Genomic DNA, 22,939 nt, shown 5'->3' with positions numbered 1-22,939 from the left:
GCTGCATCTAAAATGAAGATAGAAACTGTGCGGTGGAAGTAAGGAGGGAATGCATTCCAAGTGTGAGGGACAGCCAGTGCAAAGGCCCAGAGACGGGAGATGGGAGCATCCTGGGTGAGACCAATTTGTCTGGAATACATAAACTGTAGAAAGGAGACTTAATGTCCCAAAGAGCCTAGAAAGGTGGGTTGGAGCCAGTTGTTTGTAAAGCTAAATCAAAGACTTTATATTTGATCCCAGAGGTACTAGGAAATCATTGGAGTTGGTTGAATAGAGGAGTCACATGATTAGATCAGTGTCTAGGCACCCCTGCTCAGTGAAGTTGGGTACATCACTTAGCCTCAGTTTCCTCTCCTGTAAAATGGGGTACATAAATACTCAATTCCCACTTCTTACACACCCACACACACATACACACACTACACACCCAATGACCTGGGGTCCTGCTAATTAGGTCAGTCTGGAGCTCTGGTCCTTAAATTGCTACATGCCGATGCTCAGGGGACCAGAAGCATCTTCTTGCGGACAGACAGTGTCCTCGGCAGCCCTGGGGGAACAGCTCCACCCTGAGACATCTCATAGCCCTCCCACACCATGACTCAAACAGCCCCTATTTCCTCAAACAGCCTCCTAATTAAGCTCCCTGATGGATCCACTAACCAGTTTTTCCAATGCACAAAGGAAAAGTCTTTCATTCCAGACCGGAATATGTAATTCAGTAAGACCAGCCTGGACCAGATATGCAGGCGCTTAATCAGATCAGCCCAAACATAAGTAATATTTAGGATGGAAGGGTGAGATGAAGCTCAGATGTCCAAGCTGGAATTGACATAGATACAGAACAAAAGGCCAGAGAAACAGACCTGGGGGCACAGCCCCCCAGGAAACCTGAGTTGGAACCCTCCCTAAGCTGCTGAATACCTATAATGGTGGGCCTGGCTGAGTCACGTACATCCTTTGTGTCCCTGACCCTTCCCTTCCTCATCTGTAAAAGAAGGCCTCTGAGTTACAATATTTGTTACCCTCGTAAACTGTGCCCAGTTGAGCTTGCCTTGAGGCAGCTGCCAGTAATCAGATTTCCTTTAAAATGGGGCAGCGGATGGAGGGCTAGCTGTGGTACCCAGGGTTTGCTCAGCCTGTTTCCTCATCTTTAAAAGGGAGATAACCCCGACCTCATATGGCTGTTATGAGAAGCAAATGAGTTCACATGCGTAACAGCATTACATAAATCCCACTTATGATTATCAATGATAAAATAATAATGATAAATTGGGAAAGACATTGCTCAAGTTTCTTCTGATACTTCCCTGCTGTGGGGAGGGCACCAAGGTTCTGCCAGCTGGAGGGAAGGAGCCCCCACAGAGCTGGAAAGATTTCATCCAAGCAGAGCCTCACTGGAAGAAGTTTGATTTTACTAAGTCCCTTTGAGTCCCTAAGGGGATCACCCTCTACCCCCAAATACAGCATTTCCCTATAGGGCAGGGCAGGGGTCTAACATCCTCATTTCATAGATAAGAAGGAAATATAGGACCTAAAAAGGGGATATAATTTATACAAGGTCAGCTCTTAAGAGAGAGAACCCAGGGCAGAATGCAAGGGGTCTTCTCAATTCCTGGTCCCATAAAGCCTTCCTCCAAGTCCAGCCAGTTTTGTAACAAACTGCGTCAGAAACATCCTGTCCCAACACTGGCAAACTCTTGACAAAAATATTTTTTGTTTGCCATACTCCAGAGGTCTCGAGGACCGAGGCTCACCATGTTGGGGAGTCACATAGTGATAACTGCGGGCCACGGAAGGGCCGAGATCTGCCCCAGTGGAGGGTGGTGCACCTGGGTCTTTAAGGACATCTGATCCAGGTAATCCAGAAACATGGTCAATTTCCTGTTCCTCACACTCCTCCCTCACTCTTTGGGTCTCTGGGACATTTCACTGGCTACCTTTCATTGCTGGAATGCTCTCCCTCCTCCTCCTCTCTGCCTGCTGTGCCCCCTTCCTCCACAAGGGGTCTTTCCCTCAGAGGTGATCTCCTATTGATTCTGTCTGTACCTGTTTGTACATGATTGCTTGTCTCCCTCAGGAGCTCCTTGGGAGCTGGGACAGGCTTTCCTTAGCAGCCCCCAGAACCTGGGACAACACTCAGAATATAGTAAGCACCTACTGGGAGCGAGAGAGCAGCTAGGTGGTGCCGTCGTGCACGGAGTGAGGGGGCATGGAGTCAGAAAGACCTGGGTTCAAATTTAGCCTCAGATACTTAGTAGCTATGTTACCCTGGGCAAGATGCTTCACCTCTCTCAGCCTCAGTTTCCTGATCTGTAAAATGCGGGTGATAATGACAGCACAGACATAACTGTCCTGTTGTAGGGGTGTAAGACTACTTGAAAAGCACCTTGCAGACCTTCAAAGTGTTATATAAATGCTCTCATCACCATCGCTGCCCACTGAACTCAGTTTAATGAACATTTATCAAGCAGCTACTATGGCAATAAATGCCTGCCAGGTACTGTACTGAGGAGGACACACAAACAAAAGCCCAGAGTTTACATTAAAATAGATTCATTTCATTCTCACCCAACCTGACTAACATTTACAAAGCACCTACTGTGTGCTGCACATTGAGGATAGAAAAATGCAAACGAAACTGTCCCTGATCTTACCCTAGCCTGGAAATGAGACGGGAATATGATGCAGTATAATGAGAACTTATTGGTCGTAGAATCAGAAGACCGGAGTTCAAATGCCAGCTCTGACACTGACTTGGCCCAATCGATCACTTTCCCTTTTCCAAGACGTAAAAGGATGCCAGTGATTTGGATACAGCCTCCCTCACTGGCAGCAAGTAGAGGGAGTTTGCTGGAAGCCTTGGGGAGGGGGCAGCTCTGGCTCCACCAGAATCTCCTGATGGATTGAACTTCCAATCTGATCACCCTAATCACAACCACAGAAAAGGAGAGTTTTTTGAGGAGGTGGGGGAAGGGGGGAGGGGGTGGAGAATCAGGGACAGGGAAAGCAAGCGATCGAGTAAGCATCAGGGACCAAACTCTCAGCTCAAATACGGAAATAGAAAGTCCTAAAAATACCAGGGCCTGATTCACGTCCTATGTAGAAGTCCTGAGAGATTTCAGGGATGTGCCTGCCGGAAGCAGGCCAGGCACAAAAGAAGAGCTCATGGGGAGGTGGAGGAGAGATGGGGGCTGGAGGCCAACATGCCTATAGCTAGCCTTGTGGAGAGGCCTGGTCCTCCAGGCCCAGCTTGTGCCAGGCCTCTGCAGCTCTCCCAACATGGCTTATGATGGGGCTCTTGGAGTCATCATAATTACTTACTGTTTCCATTTAGGGCTCTTTGAGTTGGGAAGCTGTGCCCCAGAGAATGAACCTCAGGTGTTCCCATTTATCCAGGCTGGCAGCCTTGCTGATGTGGTCATCCAGGAGACCTAACATCTTTCCTGTCCCATCTCAGACCCAGGAATCCAAATTCTTTTGTTTGAAAGAACGCGCAAAGAGGTGGTTCAAGCCATGAGGCACATAGAAATGGCCCCTGCTTCCCCCAGAATTCAGAACACCCTCCTGCTAAGCTTATGTTCAAATACATGAAGCAAAATAGGCTTTTTGGCTGGTCCATTCTACTGCCTTTCCCTGAGGAAGCTCCTTCTGATAGCAAAACAGACACACATTCCTCTAACTAATCAATAGCTGGGGGTATCTCCTGGCCGTTCATTGAGGAAGTGGGGCCTTCTGTGCTCTGAGGCAGCATCCTATAAAATAAAGTCAATAGGATGAAGCTCAGGGTACCTGAAGAGCCACACACCTGGAGTCTGGTCCAAGTCCTGCCATTTGTTACCATGGATAAGTGATGTGTCATCCCTTGGCTTCAGTTTCTTCATCTGTAAAATGAAAAGGTCAAACTAGAAGATCTCTTTGAGGCAGCAGAGTGTGTCAAAAAAAACCTGGGTTCTAATCTTGCCTGCAACGCAAGGCCTCCTTGCAATGCAATGACCCTGGACAAGTCAATTAATATCCTTGGGCCTTAAGTTTCCTCTTCTCTAAAACTGGTTGAAGAATAACAACTTCTGGCAGGATCACTATACGAATCAAATAAAATTACATACCAAAGTCTCATCCAAACTCTGAGAGCTACACAGAATGTCGACATCATTACCTTCTGAGGGTAACATTCTGGGGCTCTGGGAAGATGCTCAAGGACCCCCAGACTAGAGAAGAAGAACAGCCCTTGCTAAAAAACAGCCAGCCCTCTGTCCACCACCTATGCTGGGGGAGGGCCTAGTTAACTCTCACATCCTTCTCATCTCATCTCTCCCCAGGCCTTGCCCCTAATACTGGTCTGAATGCTCACCAAAACCTACAATCCTTGTCTGAATCCCCAGACATTTGCCTGGCACGTAGTAAATGCTTGATAAATGCTTCTATGACTTAGCTTTAATATGTAGGAATGTTCGCATCTTTTTCTTTTTTTAAAAAAGGTTTATAGTATCATAGCTATTTTCTGTTGGGGGAGGATAATATTAAAATGCATTTCCCTTCATTTCTTAAGAGTACACACACACATAAACGGAAGAGGTCAAATCTTGGAGTAAAAAATAGTCAATAAACATTTATTAAATTCCTATTATATGTCAGGCACTGTGCTAAATTTGGGGGTTAAAAAAAGGCAAAAGACAGTCCCTGCCCTCAAGGAGATTACGACTGAGTGGGAAATTACTAAAAATTGCTAAAAAAACAAAAAACAAAAAAAACACAAAACATAGGAACAATCGACACCTAAGAAATCCAACTCTGTATTCGACTTGGCCTCTGGGGTGTGCTGAGGAGGCAGCCTGAACAGTGACACTGCGCTGGGGCAGAATTGCCTGAGAACCCATCAGAACCTTCTAATGTTCACAGGATTTTGAAGCTCTGGGGATTATCTGATGTAAACCTCTCCTTTAACAGCAGAAAAGGCTGAGGTTAAGGACATGCCCAAGGGCACTAAGATGCAAGGCCAACTTGCCTCTTGACTCCCAGCTCTGGCTCTTCCTGGGCACCATAGCTCATCCCCTTAGTTTAGTCTGTGAGCAGCCCCCATTATTCCTCTCTAGGAAGGTCGGTCATCTGGCACTGGGCATAAATAAATTCAAGCAGGCTTTTCAGACTCCTGATGCAGGGCGCCTTTCACCAGAGCACAGGAATTTCTGGGGGCCAGTGATGACCTTGTCCTCTGCATGAGTCAATCAGCTAATCAACAAGCCTACTAAGCGTCAGCGCAACTAGGTGGAGCCATAGCGAATAAAGCACTAGGCTTGGTATCAAGAAGCCTCAACTTCCTGGGTTCAAATCTGGTCTCAGATACTAACTGGGTGACCCTGAACAAGTCATTTAACCCCATATGCCTCAGTTTCTTCATCTGTAAAATAAGCTAGAAAAGGAAATGGCAAGCCAGTCTGGTATCTTTGACAAGAAAACCCCAAATGGGGTCATGGAGAGTTGCACATGACTGCAATGACTCAACAATGACCAGTCAGAGACTATGCTGAGTGCTGGAAGCATAAAGCGAAAAATCAATAGCCCCTGACCTGAGGCACCTTCTATTTTCCTGGTGCAGAGAGACCACACAAAGCCTAGCAGGAAGCTCTGCGAATAACTAGCTGTTGGACCATGTCTACGGAATTTATGTATAGCTAACATTTATATGGTACCACATAAGCAACTGTGCAAAGCACTTCACAAATATTCTCTCATTTGACCCTCACAACAGCTTTAAGGCCAGTGCTATTATTATCCCCATGTTACAAATGAGGAAACTGAGGCAGATAGTGGTTAAGTGACCTTCCCAACATCTAATAATTAGCAGAAGCTAGATTTGAACTCAGATCTTCCTGACTCCAGGTCCAGAGTTCTACCTACTTTACCGCCTAGCTGCCTCTGTATTTACTTAAACTACAGACAACTTGTTTAAATGTCTTTTCTCTCTGTCCCTGTTCTGGACTGTGAGGTTTCTGAGGGCAGGGGCCCACATTCATCATTGTAAACCTCACTTAATTCCAGTTGACCTTTGGGGGTCAACTAAAATGCTACCTCTTCCCAGAAGCCATCTCTAACTTCCCCACCCCCTTCTCCTCTATAGAAACAAGCCCTTCCTTCCCCCCCTTGGATCTGACAGGCTTCCTGCCTCTCTAATGTCTGTTCATGTCCCATTAGGCCCTGGGGTTTTCTCAAGTGAATTAAAAACTGTAACAAGCTTTATAAATGTTAACAGTTTACTATAAGGTCCATGAGGACAGAGGCCATGCCTGACATCTCTACATGGGGTCCAAGCACCAGTCTTGAGTGAATATATACGGTGGGTAACCTCCATTCATTCCCTCTGGCTACAATAGTGCTGATGGGAATATCATTCCCAACGGTAATTAATTGGTTCAAATCCAGCCTCTGATGCTTTCTCCTTATTCAAACTTGAGCAAGGCATGGCATCTCCATGAAGTTGTTTCCCCTTGTGTGAAATGGAAAGATTGGGTTAAATGTCCTCCATGTCTCTTCCTGCTCTAATCAATGGTCTATGATCCTAGGATTCATTCTACCAACAAAAGACTGCCCACACCTCCAACATGGCACCAGAAGACCCCTCCCAAAATGGCCTCGTAAGAGTTAATAATCTTAAATTGAAGATCTTTGACTACATTCAATGGCAGAGTCTCACACTGATTCCAATTTCCTCTGTAAGGAGGGTTTTCCATTGAAATTTCTGTTAATTAAGGGAAAGACGTGTATTGAAAGAAAGGAAGCCAAGGGATAAGTAGAAAATGGCTCTCTGTTTGCCTGAATATTTGTTTAATTAACTTTAATGAAGTAACTACGTGCCAGATCCAGAGAATACCAATCAAACTGTGAGACAGCCCCTGTCCTCAAAGAACTTACTTACATTCAGCGGAACAAACACTTATGAATGAAGTTTTATAATTTCATCGCAGCTTCTTAAAAAAGGACAAGAAGATTCAGAGAGAGGAGAAGACAGGGAAGACATTTGTTCAACCCCCTCATTTTACCAGTGAGGAAACTGAGTGTCTTCCTTCAGGTCACTCTAGGAAGGATTTGGACCCAGGTGCTCCGAACCCCCACTCGGCCCCTTCTTCATTTTACCTTGGGGTTTCCTGATTTTGTCCAAAGTGGACCCTGGGCCCACTATTCTCACTGGGTTACACATAGGAAATTTAATCAACACTTATTATATCTGAATAAAAAAACAGAAGTCATGAGGAAGCCTGCTCCCCACCTCCAGCCTGAGAAGGGCAGAGTAAGGCATACATTTTTGGGCATGGTCAATGGGAGAATCTGTCTTGGCTTAACTATACTTATGTTACAAGATTTCAGTTTTTCCTTCCTTTTTTTTTTCAAATGGGGGGAGGGAGAGAAAATAGATTTTTGTTTACTGAAAAAACTAAAATTAAATGTTAATAAAAATAAACTAGGTGCTTTAGAACAAACCATGATTTCCTTCTGAAGGAAGAAAAGAGGGTGGTGTTAGCAGGGTTTGCTAGGAAATACACTGGGAAAGCTGAGATGAACTAGATGAGGAAGGATTCCAAACCACTTCCCAGGGGGCTAGGTGAAGAAATTGGGTACATTTAGCCTAGAAAAACTGAAGACTTGGGTTGAATGCTTGCTGAGGGAGGCTTCCTGAGAAGGATTAGCCCCCAGGGCAGAATGAGGAGTAACTGGGGGAGAGTGGAGGCAGTTACTGGGAGGCAAATTTCACCTCAAATTAACTCCTAACAATCTGAGTTATTCAACAAGGAAGGAGCCCAAGAAATCAGAGAAAGAAATGTAGTTTAACACAACAAAAGATTCTCAGTAGCAGCGTAGAAGAAACAAAGTCAGCAGCTCTTTGACTGGGGACTGGCTGGAAAAACCAAAGAAATGAAAGGACCAATGGCCTAGGCCAGAGAGCAGCTAAGTATCTGCAGAGGGTTAAGTGGTTCACTGAGTGTGGGGGCTCCTGGCACATGGTATGTAGGCACTTAAGATGACAGCTGACCAATCGAGGAAGGATTCCAGTCTAGCTCTTCCTGACTCCAGGCCCAGTACTTCCAGCAGACAAACATTTAGACCAAATTACTGTCAGGAACTTGTTCTTAAACGGGAAAGACACTAGAGTATAAACGTATAAAAATGCTGAACTTTCTCCTTTGCAGGCACCGTGTCTTTCTCTTCCTAGTATTATTAACAACGGCCTTCAGAGAACACTTTAAAAAGTCCCAGGTGCTTTCTTCAGATGCATTCTTTCACCTGTGAAGAAGGTACAGCACCTCTCTTTCCATTCTACTAGGGACGACAGATGCAAACAAAGGACCCTGCCTCCCAGGCCACAGAAAGTTTGAAGCCTACACCTTCTCCAAGCAGTTGGACATTCCCACCACCTAGGTTCTGGGGATAAGCACCCTTCTCCCATGTACTTTACTCTGAGAAGCCACAAAACACACCTGTGGTCACAACAGTGAGACACCAGGCTGGGCCTTCTCAGTGCCTCAACCTCCCCAAGATGAAAGAAGCTTCAAAGCCATGTTTTGAAATCATACAGGATCACAGATTTAGAGCTTAGATGTCATCATCCCCTCGCCCAGTCCCCAAACCAAGACCGAGAGAAGGGGAAGGGACTGTCTACATTTGTGTAACAAAAAAGGGACAGAGAGACAAGCTTCGAATCCAGGTTTTGCCTCCAAGGCCAGGATTCTTGCCACACTGCCTTGGAGCGCTTGGGGACACAGAATAAATACAGCTGTTTTTGAGTATCTTCATATAAATTTATCTATGACCCAGTTTAAAGTGACATTAGCAAAAACTGGATGCGTTTGGCCAGAGGTTCAAATGGCATTTTATAACACAAGGGAGTAACACAGAAGAAGAAACCAAGAGAAGGACAGTCTATACAGGACACAGCATGAGATTCCCATGTTCCTAAGCTCTAAGACCCTTGGGAGACTCCTCTGAATTTTAACCTTAGAGTATGTACCCATGAGATATCCCATAGTGAATTTTCAATTACAACCATGCATGGGCAGTGCTGGGGGGTCAGTTGATGGCCAATTCTACAACTAGTTTGTTGAAAACACTGCCCATAGAAATGCCTAACAATGATTAGAATTCTGTTGGTCGAAGAAACCAACCAGAACAGATTTACAGCAGGAGGGAACTATCTGACCCAACCTTGCCACTTCATGGGGGAGGGAGCTGAGGGTCTTGCTCAGGGTCATAGTTAGGAAGGGTCAGGGACAGGATTCAAACTCAGGTCAAACCAAGGTCAGTCATCTTGTCTCTGCATCTTTCAAGAGATGATCATCTAGGGCCCAAAGAGGCTCAGAAAGCCCACATTCAGCATGTGATTCAGAAGGACTCAAGATTTCTGCAGAGACCTTCAATACCTTTCAGGAAAAAACCACCTCCCTTCTTGGAGCCTCACAAGATCAGGGTTCAAAGAATTAGGGGAGATGTCAAAGGAAGACAATCCAAGCAAGGGAGCAAGAGCAAGATGATCTGAGATAAACACGATATCATCTAACTTTACTCTGAACTATCTGGGGTGACATCTCATCTGTACCCCAGCTTGTACCAGCCGCAGTACAGGGACCTGGTCTCCCACTGGCAACTGCACCATTTTCAGACTGAAGCGTTCTCTCCCTCCTAAATAATCCCCCCTCTGGCCCAGCCTGGCTTGGTCCCCCAGTCCCATCTCACCCTTCTTCCATGACTTTTGAGGGAAGCCAATTAAACTCAAACCACTGGGTGGGAGGACAGAACACTTGGCTTCAATGGAATGGTACAGCAGGGACCAGTTTCACCGTTAATTTAAAATGCTAGAATTAATTAGGTAGTGTAAATGAAGAATTTAATAAGCACACTTTACAACTGCTTTTATTAAACATCGCAATCAAATGAGGGCAAACATCTCTGGTCTCCCTATATTTCCCTGTCTCGTTTCCGCCAGTTCTCTGCAAATAAAATTCTCCACCCACCCCATAACCCCCCTTAAGTAAAAAAAAAAAAAAAGCCCACATAATTATAACTTTATGCCTGAATTATATTTCCTCTTTCAACCTGTTAGTTTCCTCTTTAAGCTCAGATGTTCCTGCATATCTCTGCTTGTGCTGGGAAAACAACTCAGTGGAACCAAAGTTAACAATTTGGGTTTTGTATACCAAATTAAAGGCTGTCTTGGAAGTTGTCACTCCCTTCCAGATTCCCCTCTCCCCAATGCAGAGCCAAATCAACATGCTCTCAGTCAAGGAGTCTGCTTGTTTCAACATGTGTCTTTGGAAAAGAAGAACACCATCATGAATAGGAATTTCAAGAAAACTGTCCAGCTCCAGAAGCCTGAAGGAACCATGGAGAAGCAATTCCTAATGTACACCAAGAACCCAGCAGGTAGGGGCAGGTGGTCCTGAATTAGAAAGGGTGCCTTCTTAAATAATGACTTTCTAGAGGAGAACACAGATGAAGCTGGATTTGTCCAGGATCATTCTATATCCAGCCTCAAGGCTCCAGAGAAATGGATGCCATCACTGTTGTTATTTTTATTATTAATAAGCACTATGTCCTCTATCGATGTGTTGACCGCTCTGAGAGTATGACCCTGAGCCCTCAAAGGCCATGGCAGGCCACACAGCAGTCTGAAGGCTTCGATCTCTAGCCTGGGGACAGATCAAGTGCTTACTGTCTGTAAGGCAGGGGCAGACTGTAGCCTTCTTCAGGGCAGGGCAGGCGACACTTGTGGTTCTCTTTCCTCTCTATATCCCCAGAGCTCAGTACGTTGTTTGGCATACAGCATGACCTTAATAAATGCTTATATGACACAAGTGAGTTCAGTTTCATCCCCAAGTTGTAGTTCGGCAAATTGTTGCCGCCACTTTGGAAAACTATCTTTGAAATCACAGAGGAACTGTGATGAGTGTTTATGGAAGCAGGACCTGCCCGGATGGAATCCCAGTCAGTCAGTAAACATTTAGTAAGAAGCTACTGTGTAAGCTCCGGGGATACAAAAAAAGCTATAAGAGATGAAGTCACCTTCAAGGTGTTCACAGTCTAATGGACCAAGAGCCCTCAAGGATGGAAATAAGATTATCTCAGGTGAGGATGACTCAAGTTTTCCAAACCTAGCCCCCATCTTCTTTTTTTTTTTTTTTTTTGACAAGATGGTTTAGGAAGAATTTTTGAGTAAGGGGCATCAGGCCCTGACCCTATTCTGAGAGCCAACAATTCTGCTATGATTTTAATTTGACTCAACACTTGCTGCTCTCCTCAAGATTTATTTGGGACAACACAGCCAACTGTGTTGTACCACTGTGTTGACATGAGTGAAAGGGGTAAGATGACAAAGGGGTTAGCATAATATTTACGAGAGTAACACAAGGATGCATGTAACACAAGACTAGGGGAGAAGAGTGTGATCTGAATCACCGGACACCCACGCTGGCAAAATCGGGCATCTTGGGTAACGTCAGCCACAGACAGGCCCTTTCCCCTTGGAGAGGTCTGGAGATGAAAGCATCCTGAACCTTCCACAGGGTGGCCTCTTCCTGGTCTTATTAGCTGGACCAGAGAGAGAGAGTGGAGACAGGCGACAGAAAACACAGCCAGGGACCAGAATGAGAGGAGTCTGATCCTAGAGGTAACAGGGGAGCACCAAAGCTTACTGAGTACAAGGGGCAACTGAGTCAAGCCTGAACTTAAGGAAGATGACTTTGGCCACAGATAAGAGTCGAGAGGGATGTAAGGCAGGAAGACGAGTCAGAGTGCTATTGCAACAGTCTATGTAAAAGGTGAGGAAGGTCTAGGAATATTGAATTAGGTTGGTGGCTGAGTGAGAGAAGATACATAAATATATTACATATATACATATTCATGTTATGTTTTATATATGGATGTTAGACACACATGTATATACGTATACACACAATATATTAGAAAGAAATTACAAGATTGAGCAATTGATTGGCTGACTTGAATGAGTGAGAAAAGGTGGGAGATGAGCCCAAGTGATGAACCTGAGTGACGTCCAAGACAGTAATAGGAAACGTGAAAGTGGGGGAAAGATGAGGTCTGTTTTGGGATGCCTGAGTCTGAGATGCCTACGGGACATCCAGCTGGAGCTCTCCAAGAGGCAACTGGTGATGGTGAGTAATGTTGCCAAGCATCTGGGCTACCTCAAGACCATTCCTGAGGGAGTAAACTTGATTCTGCATCATGACTTTACTAGAAGAGCAATAGATTTTGGAGGAAGAGGCCCTGGTTCAAATCCTACCTTTGCCAATTACTCCTTGTGCGACCTCAACTAATTAATCCATTGTGTGACCTCAATCAGCCAACCAACAAGTAATTATTTACTAAGCCCTTACAGGAGATAGAGATCAAATAAACAAAATAAAAATGCCCCTGTCCTCCAAGAGTGTACACTGCATCAAAGGAAGCCGTGCGCACACCTACGTATGCACGGAATACAGGGACAGGGATCAAGTCCATGATCTCAGTGATGTGGGGAGCTCCAAGACAAAGCTTTCCTACCGCTGCAGATGGTCACATTCTCTGGGACTTAGTGTCTCAGAGCACGGGTCAGTGAGCTGCGGCCCAAGGGCCAAATCCAGCAGGTTTGGACGTTGTGCAGCCCACGAGCTGAGAATGGTTCGCATGCTTTAATAAACAATAAAATGCTATTTGAAAATATAAAGTCACTCTTGGCTCAGGCCATACAAATACCGATACTCAGAGAGCTTACCTGACTTGCTATTAAGGGACTGGTTTTCTTGTCCCTTACGTATGACACTTCTGCCCTTGCACAGACTGTCCCTCATGTCTGGAAAGTGCTTCTGCCTCTCCCTTCACCTTTTAGGACACCCATCTTCCTCAAGATTCCCCTCCACTGACCACTTCTAGACAATGGGATTTGGCTGTGGGCTGTAGTTTGCTGTGCTTTATCTTAGGATGCCTACAATGCTAAAAAAAAAAATACACACACACATATGTGTGTGTGCATACAAAAATACATGTAGACATAGGAAACATCTCTTTTTAGGACATGGAGTTATATATGTGTATGTGTGTATATATGTATATATGTGTGTCTATATATATATAGACACACATACATATGCATATATATATATATATACACATAGAGAGAGAGAGACAGAAAAAGGAAAGAAAGGAAGGATGGAAGGAGGGAGAAAGGAAGGATCAGGAAGGAAGAAGGGAAAGAGAAAGGAAGAAAGCTTCCAGGGGGATGTTGTGTGTGTGTGCGTCTGTGTGTCTGTGTGTGTCTGTGTGCCTCTCTGTGTCTGTGTGTCTCTGTGTGTGTGTCTGTGTGTGTCACTCGCCCAGGGTGATACAGCCAGCATTTGTTGGACACAATAAATCCAGGCCTTCTTACCTCCCAGTCCCTCTCTCCACAAAACATACACAAGACAAACACAAGGTCATTACTGAGTGGTGGGAAGCACTAGTAACTAAGGGGGATGAAGAAAGGTCTCCTGGGAAGTGCTCACTGCGAGGGAATCTTGAAGGCAGCTGGGTGCCCTGTGAAGTGGTGGGGGAGGGGGGGAGGGGAAGCAGGAGCACTTTCCAGACATGGGGAACAGTGCGCAAGAGCAGAAGTGTCACATGTAGGGGACAAGAAGACCAGTCACTTGAAGGGCAACTGATTAAGCTTTCTGAATGTCAATTTCCTCATCTCTAAAATGGGGATAAGATGATTTCCTACCTTCCAGGATCCTTGTGAGGAACTTTGTAAATGTCAAAGCACCCTTTGATAACAAATTATTAATAATACGTAATTAATTAAAAATTAGTAATAATTATAATACTATTATATTAGCCCCTAGTCTCCCTACCAGAGCAGGGTCACCCAGGTCTGGCATAACAATACAGATGTAACGGGGGGTCGGGGGAGCCGTTCCCACAGGCAGCTGAGGGAGGCCAAGTAACCATTCGTCCAAGTGTTCTGTAAAGGAGCTCCCCATGCCAATATCTGGGGAATGATGGAGGGAAGATAAGGCTGGGAGCAAAGAGATGAAGAAGGATGAAACCTCCAGTACACCTGGTCAGGGGCCTAAGTCAATTCAAGTTGGGGAGACTTTCAATGGCCCCCAGATGGCCCAGGCCCAGACCATGGACCGTTCCAGCACAGAAAATCACCATGCGGTCTGAGGGACATGCAGTGAGTGTTCTGTTTATGAGGGGACATCCAAGGAATCAAAGGCATTCCTTCTAGCTGGAGATGACAGTCCCCCAAGGGTTAGCACGTACCTGTGATCTTGTCACGCACAAGTTTGCAGGACTCAATCTCCCCAATGCTGCCAAAGAGGCTCCGGAACTCCTCCTGGGTCATGTTCTGGGGCAAGTAGTTGACGATGAGATTGGTCTTGCTGTCGTCAGTGGTGGCCCCGGTCTGCATGGGTGAAGGGCAGTTTCGACTATTGCTGGATGGTCCGTTGGTCGTGTTGGATGTAGGGCCATTTGATACCTGAGGCTCCATGGTGCTAATTATCTAAATAAAAAATTTTTTAAAATAAGCTTGTCACCTTTCAAAAAGCATCATCAAATCACTCTTCTAGGAGTTTTTTTTTTTTAAGAGAACGCATTCAAACACAAATCAATCCACTTGTTAACTACTTATCACATACATGGTAAGGTGCACAGCCATATACATACATGAGCACATGTGCACATGTATACATATACACATATATTCATACACACAAAATGTCAACTGAGGATCTTTTTTGTTTTTTGAACCATAATATTCAATTCCACATGTTCTTTTTAGGCCCGTCTGGAGACTCCGAACAGAGAACAGAGAGAAAAGCTGGGGGAAGATCTCTTGTTAGTTTTTTTTAATGAAAAGCTAATTCCTGTTTTCATTACATAATCACTTGCAGAAATGTACACTTAAGCCACACCAAATTATAATTAAAACATAAAGTAATAACCATGATTAAAGTGATAGTTCTATTAAAGCTGGTGGGGGGGAAGAAATCCCCCCCCACACACACACTCATACTTGTGCCAAACAGATCAGACTTGATATTAGATGTTTTGTAAAGAAAGATGACAGAGTCAACAGGCACCATTCTGTATGGGGACCTCTGAGCACCTGAGCCCCATTCCCAAAATCATGGCGGGAGGATGATGGGAGCAGCTGCTAAGGGCCATCGGATGATTTCTCCAACCACTGTCTTCCTGGCATTTCTGTGCCCATGAGGACAATGAGATCATGATCATATAAAATAATGGCATGGTCATTATTATCATTGCCCTCTTTCCACGTCTCGATGTTTTTTCTAATGGAAACCATGCTGGGCAAGTAGCTTTCCTATTATTCTTTTTTGTTTAGTTGTCTCTGGACTATATAACTATGAATGAATGAAAAAGCATGTATTAAGCACTTACTATATACAAACAAAGTCCTGTGACAAGCACCAAGTATACAAACAGAGAAGTCAGACAGTTCCAGACAGCTTCAGCTGCATGTCAGATGGAAAGACCTGTTAGTCCTGAGGGGGCAGAGGTCAAGCAAAAGAGTCATGCCTTCTCTTCAAGTCGCTGCCATTGAGGAAATCATATCATTTTCATTGTGCTAATGACCATTATCATCATTAACATTTCCTTTATACAAGAACCCTGCAAATAAAAAGTCTCTTTGCTTACTACTACCCTGTGAGATCAAGACAGCAAGTGTTTTACAAATGAAGAAACTAAGGTTCAGAGAGAACTCCCAAGGCCAGAGAAGCGCATCAGCACAAAAGATAAACTTCTCTCCTGGTCTCATTCTAGGTACAGGTCGGTCCTCCTCCTAAAAACGGACTGAGGCTGAACACAAAGTGACTCGGAATAAGAGTATCCCATCAGACTCCCCCCGCTCCTGGTAATAACAGGAATGGTAGTGATGACAGTAACAATGTGAGAAGCATGAGAGAATAACAGTAATTCACCTTGGTGCAGGAGTGCAGAGTTGACAAAGTGCCCAGGGAGGCAGGCAATGCAAACAGGCCAAAAATTATGCCAGTCTTATGGGGGAGGAAACAGGCATTCAGAGGGGGCAAGTCACTTCCCCAAGATCACACAGCTAGCTGCCATACAGTCAGGGTGACATACCAGGTCTTAGTTCAGAACTCTTTGCGCTCTGAATAGACTCAACTGAACTCAAAGCAAACAAGCATTTACAAAGTAATATAAATTTAAAATAAAATAATATAAAACATAAAGTCTCCACCATCCTTCTAAATAAGGCTGAACTCTACCCCATACATGATCCAACACTTCCTGAGTGCTTTTGGACAACTGGAGCATCTGTCAAACATGCTACTTCATAGCTATTGTTTTGACTTTGTGAAAGGGAAGGGTAAGCACCTCAGTCTCCTCTATTTCCAGTTAAAATACACTTCCAAAAACTGTAATCAGCTGTACATCTTCTTCCCTACCATATTTCTACATTCAAACAGTTTTGTCTCCAGAAGCCCAGACAGCAGACACCCCAGTGATGAAAGGACGGCACATCCAAGCCAGAGGTTGGTTCTCCAGATGTGAGATGTGTAAGGATGAAGATGTAATTAACTCAGGGTGATAGCATCAAACAAAGACAGTGGTCCTTTAACACCTCCATCAGGATGTACTAAGAAAAAATGTATGTAGGAAGGGGAGAATGAGGTTCTCAGATGTACGGGGAGGGTGCTGGGGTCTCAGTTCCTTTGGGATTCATTTGAAGACTGCTACAGTTACCAAGGGATGAGGGGGCCTACCTGGCTCCATCTGCTCACTGTACTCGCAGGGAGACCCTCTTTTTATAAATCAAATATCTGTGTCAGGGAACTAAAGCTCCTGCTTCCTGAAAACAGCTTTTTGGAGCTTCTCAGGATCCTGAATGCTCCCTTTAAAGAGACCACAGGGGCCATGCAGGTCAACCTACCCTAAGCTGATCAGGGACATAATGCCTCCTCTGGACACGTAGATGAAAGTGCACCTGACCTTGGGGAGGAGACGTGCTTTGAAGTGTCATTGCAGCAGCTTGGGCGATCCATTCACCAGACAGAGCCTGGATGGTGGTCACAAGTTAGTTAAGTTACCTCCCCTCTATGGTCACATACAGCTAGCTAGCTTTCCTGATGTCAGCAGTCTTGGCAAACATACTGCTGGTCATGAGGGGAGGCTGGCTGAGCAGTGAAAATTCTCCTCTGACACAGGGAAAACAACAAGCACCATATGCCCAGCCTGTCAATGGTACTCCTGAAGAGTTACCTTTAGTCTCGACTCCATCTGATACCCCATGCCTCGGGACCTGTGACCCAAAGTTTGAGGACAGGGGGCTGAGCTGGAGGCTCCAGGGTATGGCCATAAAACCAAGAAGGGACAGTGGAAAGATCCCTGGCCAGGAAGTCACCTCTGATGCTTGCCACTACTTCTCTGGCATCAGTTTCCACATCTATAAAATGGAGGTGTTGGACTTCATGGCTCCTAGAGTACCTTCCTTCACTTCTTCTATGATGTGGCAAAGTTCAAGAAAACCCCAAAAGTATAACATCTTTCTCTCAAGCAATATAACCCAGTGAACACAAAGATAGATAGACACAGGGTAAATCCCCAGCTATCTGGGACTCTCAAATCTGTGTGATTTGGTGCAAGTCATTTCCCTTCTCTGGGCCTCAGTTTTCCCCTTAGGAAGATAAAGGGGTTGGATAGGATGGTCTCTTGATCCCTTCCAGCTCTCGACCTCTGAGCCTGAGAGACCCCACATCTTGTATATGAGCAACTAGGCAGAGAGAAGTTTCAGAGAGCCAGGCCTACTGAGTGAGGCTGCATGTCCCAGACTATCAGACGCCTCTGAGCTTGTGGCTTACACCTACTTACTATCTATATGACCTTGGGCATCTCACTTCTATCTCAGGGCCTGTCCCTTTCTCTGTCTCTTTAAGAAATTGATCCTTTCCCTTCTTGTTCTAAGTCCTATGATCACAGTGCTTGCTACACCACATTAGGTTCGTTCTCTCTCTCTCTCTCTCTCTCTCTCTCTCTCTCTCTCTCTCTCTCTCTCTCTCTCTCTCTCTATCACACACACACACACTTTTTTTAAGTGCCAGTTATAACTTCTCCCCACTACTACCCTTGTTGGAGTCCAGGTAATCAAAGGCCAACGTTGCTTTCTTGCTGGCAGTCTGTTTTAAATAGACTGACTTGCCCGATGCTGAATCCTAAACATGTAGTCATTACCCCAGGACTCCATGGTATCACAACATTTCAGGACTAAGAGGGACATCAGAAGCTGCCTCGTCCTCCCTCTAAATGTTCCATGTAGTCCCTCCACCTCTCACCAAATTGAGAATGGAAGCTCTTTGACAGCAAGGAGTCTAATGCCAGGGACAATGGCATGGCCCAGAGTAGCACTTAATCAATACTTGTTGATAGACCAATTGACATCTCTCACCCTCCCAAGCACCTACTTTTAATAATAGCCAGCATTTCTATTGTGCTTTAAGGTTTGTAAAATATGTTACACATGGTGTCTCACCTAATTCCACTTTTCTTTCCAATCTTACAAAGAGTGAAGAAGGAAAGTCTCCCGAGGTAGGAAGAAAAGTGGAAAGTCAGGGTGGGGAGGAGAGAGACATGACAGCATATTGATCTATTTGGGCCTATAAGGAGCTAAGGGCTCAGCTGCCTCCATCATGTGCTTCTTCTCTGGGGAGTTCACATCCCCTGCAGCCTCCCAGGGGCAGCTCCAGATCAAGGGGCAAAGAAAGGGCACAGGCATTGAGGAAGAGATAATAGTAGGGCCTCCCCTGCCTGCCTTCAGCTCCCTTTCTTTCCCCAGCGTTGTCAGGAAACCAAGACTGGTTTTCAGTTCCTGTCTGCTGGTCTGCCCTTGAGACAAGGTCACTGGGGGAGAAGAGGGAAGGGAAGGTTCTCGAGGCTGAAGCCAGGTAGAGGCGAATCCTGGACATCAGAATACACATATGGCACATGGGTATGACCACAGAAAGTTTTAAAAAAAATTAAAGTGATGAAAGGAGGTATTTCCTCTTCCAGATATCTGTCTCCAGCTTTCTGTTAAGCTCTTTCATTTCCTACTTGTCCTGCTTCCTGGAGTTAGGACCCACCAACACCCAACAACACACTCATGCATCCTCGCACATGCAGATACACACATATACACATACAATCATCATTTTTAATCAAGTCAAAACAGAATTAACCCAAATTCAGTATGGCAGGGCTGACCAATCTATTAAGTCCTATCAAACACAATCCCCCTCAAATTCCTCTTTCCACCTCTAGGGCCCAGCACAGGTGGTCTCAGGTATCCTTTCAGACCTTGCCTCCTTTCCTTTCTATCCCCCCAAACACCTCCTAAAAGCTTCCTGATTTCATTTACCAAGTGTCTGAGGAAAGATCCTAAGAAATTCCATTCTAGAGATAAACTGAGGTATAGAGATGTTCCTTATTAAGGCATCTACCAAAATATCTGAGTAAAGTGTTTGACTTTATCATCTCAGATGACAAGAGGATGGGATTTTTAAGGTAATTCATGTGACAGAGATGACCCAATGGACAACTGAAGAATCCATAATTTGTAAAGGGATTTTTTTTAAACAAAAGATTCCCATTTCCCCATGTCCTTTAAAGAGAAGAGAAACTCATTCTGCTACATTTGATGGTCCAAATATACTGAGATAATGGAAAGAAATCACAGACATCTAAGGCATCCCACTACATGTGGGTATTGCATAATATCCATGAGTCAGGAAGATGCAGATTTGCATCTCACCTCAGACACTAATCAGCTGTGTGATCCTGGTTAAATCACTTCATCTGTCAGCCTCAGTTCCCTCATCTATACAAAGAGGAAGCTACACCAGGAAAATCTCAGAGGTCTCTCCCAGTCCTTCAGAGAATCAAACCCAGAACCTCCACTCTTAGATCCATGGCTCTGTCCAATGTACCGAGAGAAGAACTCTCTAGAAACTACTCTACTTCCAAGTGAGGGGTTAGAAAGAGAGTAGGGACTTTTAACCTGTGGTCATGGAAACTCCCCTCCCTAAGGGGTCCAATGATAGATTTCAGGGGGGTCTGTGACCTTGGATGGGAAAAAAATTACATCTTTATTTTCACTAGTTTCTAACTGAAATTTACATTTCCTTCAATTACTTAAAAACATGATCCTGAGAAAGGGGCCATGGGCATCACCAGTCTGTCCAAGAGAGTGTTCACAATGCATCAGACATGTATTTCACATACACTACTTTGAAGTGAGAGCTCCCTGACAGCAGGGATAATGCTATTTTTCATCTCTGCTTTCCTTACAGTGAGGAAGTCCTGGAGCTACTGATGTTGCCTGGTGCTTATCCAGCATTTCAGCGCAATGGTAACTGGAGTAATGGGACTGCTAGGTGGTGCAATGGATAGAGCACCAGTGCGGGAGTCAGGAGGACCTGAGTTCAAATATCACCTCAGACACTTGACACTCACTAGCTGTGTGACCTTGGGCAAGTCACTTAACCCCAATGGCCTCATCCTGGGTCATCTCCAGTCATCCTGATGAATATCTGGTCACTGGATCCAGATGGCTCTGGAGGAGAAGTGAGGCAGGTGACCTGCACAGCCCTCCCTCACTCAAAACAAAGTCAAGTGCAAATCATGTCATCATTTCTCTGATGGCATGGTCTTCTTCAGCAACGGAGGATGAACACACAACACAATGAGTGAAGAGTTGACAGGTAGTAGGTACTCTGTGAGGAAGCCAGACCTAAAAGATAGAGTACTAGAAGTGAAATCATGAAGTCCTGGGTTTGAATCCTACATTTGTGTGATCCTGAGCTTATCACTTAGCTTTTCTAGGTCTCCATTTTTTCATCTGTAAAATGAGGATAAAAACAGCACCTCAGAAGCAGCTGGTGACACAGTGGATAGAGCCCTAGGCCTGGGGGTCAGGAAGATCTGAGGCTGGATTTGAACTTAGGTCATACTAGCTGTATGACCATGAACAAGTCACTATACCTGTTTGCGTCAGTGGAGATAATAGTACCTACCTGTCTAACCACTGTACCCAGCTTAGCAGAAACTCAGCAAGTATTCATGAAATGTTCCCTAATGGCAAAGCCTGGGGCGAGGCCAGAACTGAACAGCAGGCCCTGCCTCACCTTGAAGTCAGCGCTGGGGGCAAACTCCTCGAGGCCAGGCACTTTGGCATGTTTCTATCTTCAAACTCTCATTTTAAATAAATACATCAGTTTCCAAAGCATGACAGTATTTACTAAAACTCTCACAGTCAATTTCACTGTTGAATGCATTTTAACCGCGTCCCCCCTCCCCCCCGCCCCCGCTTGTCCCTTGTCCCTTGTCCCCCCAGTAACCATCAAGAGGGCAGCTCATAATGGGAAGGTCTGGGGAAAGACAGTCCTGAGCAGGCAGAGCTGGTGAAAAGCCTAGCTTTAAGCCTTTTCAATTCACTCCATGTAATAAGAAAGAGACAGGCTGGGAGCGCTATGCATAAGGATGAAGGCACTCCAATCCTGTCACTAGGGATGTCAATGATGGGAATGGCTAATTAGTTGTACTCAGCACATTAACTTCACCCTCGCTTTCCTCTTATTTAAACACACACAGAGAGATGTTTTATAGTGTCTACCATAGCTTTAAATAAGATTTCTCTTTCTACATCTTGCTGCTGGGCTTTGTTAGTAATACATAGAAATGCAGATGATTTATGTGGGTATATTTTGTAACCTGAAACTTTGCCAAAGTTATTTATTATTTCAAGTAGTTTTTTACTTGATTCTTTGGAATTCTCTAAGCATATCATCATATCTGCAAAGAGTGATAACTTAGTTTCTTCTTTGCCTATTCTAATTCCTTCAGTTTCTTTTTCTTTTCTTATTGCTACACCTAACGTTTCTAGTGCCATATTGAATAATGGTGGTGATAATGGACATCATTGTTTCACCCCGATCTTACTGGAAATACATCTAGCTTATCCCCATTGCATATACAGACACACACACACTCACTCACACTGGTTGAGCCCCGTACTTGGGAGTCAAAAGGTCCACCTTCCATTTCCAACCCTAACACTAATTTAGCATATGGCCATGAGCATGTCTCCAAGTCTTTTGCCCCCTTCTGTTAAATGATGGATTATATTAGATCATTCTCTAAAGAAACAGAAAGAACCATGACTTCGGAGCCAGAGAATGCAGATTTGAACTCTACTATTGATACTGATGGTGTGACCTCAGTCAAATCATTTCAACTGCCTGGGCCTCAGTTTCCTCTCCTGTGAAATACCAGGGTTGCATAAGATGATTCCCAAAGGGTTCTTCCAGCTAGAGATGCTGTGGATTATTCATTCAGGAAGGTGAGATTCAAACTCAGGTCTTCTAACTCAATCCACAGATATTCTCCAAATGTCAAACCTGTACATGTTGTTCCCAACAGAGGTAATAATAATCATCATAAAAAGATTTACTGAATCAAACTGAATTCATTTCTCACATCTAAAACAAAAAGAAAAATGTTCAAAACCCAGAACTTCCATTTACTGAAGACAGTCAACGTTTGAACTACTGACATCAACATGTTTCTGCATTCAAGGCAAGACTAAATATTTAGAATCAGAAAACGCTGGATGTAGAAGGGACCCTTAGAGATCACCTGGGCCAATCATCTTGAAAATCAACTTCATTAGTCCTAAGATGGATGAAATATAGCTTGTCTGAAAAAAAGTTCTGAGGGTCTTAGTGGATACCAAGCTTAATGAGTCACCAGTATGATATGGGAGGCAAAGAGAGGACAAACCAATGCCAATGGGGTCCCCCATTAGAATGTAAGCTTCTTGCAAGAAGGGATTGTTTTGTTCACTGTCCTGGGGTACACCATAGCCCAGTGTTTGATACATAGTAGGTGCATAATAAAT

The 22,939-nt window shown here is 44.7% G+C and overlaps 1 protein-coding gene across 10 annotated transcripts in view; it reads right to left on the bottom strand.

Moving 5' to 3' along the window:
- Nucleotides 1-22,939, bottom strand: part of ELAVL4 (ELAV like RNA binding protein 4) — a 140,018-nt gene that overhangs the window by 46,555 nt on the left and 70,524 nt on the right. For all 10 annotated transcript variants that reach the window (XR_011975802.1, XM_072649385.1, XM_072649392.1 and 7 more), the window contains one exon: nt 14,284-14,524. Coding sequence is in view for 9 of the 10 variants with exons in the window: in XM_072649392.1 (XP_072505493.1) it covers nt 14,284-14,524 (241 nt within the window). In the remaining variant the exon portion in view is untranslated. The remainder of the gene's footprint in view (nt 1-14,283; nt 14,525-22,939) is intronic.

Source organism: Notamacropus eugenii, chromosome 2 (assembly GCF_028372415.1).
Source record: "Notamacropus eugenii isolate mMacEug1 chromosome 2, mMacEug1.pri_v2, whole genome shotgun sequence".
Taxonomy (NCBI): Eukaryota; Metazoa; Chordata; class Mammalia; order Diprotodontia; family Macropodidae; genus Notamacropus; species Notamacropus eugenii.
This window is presented reverse-complemented; position numbering and strand designations above follow the sequence as displayed.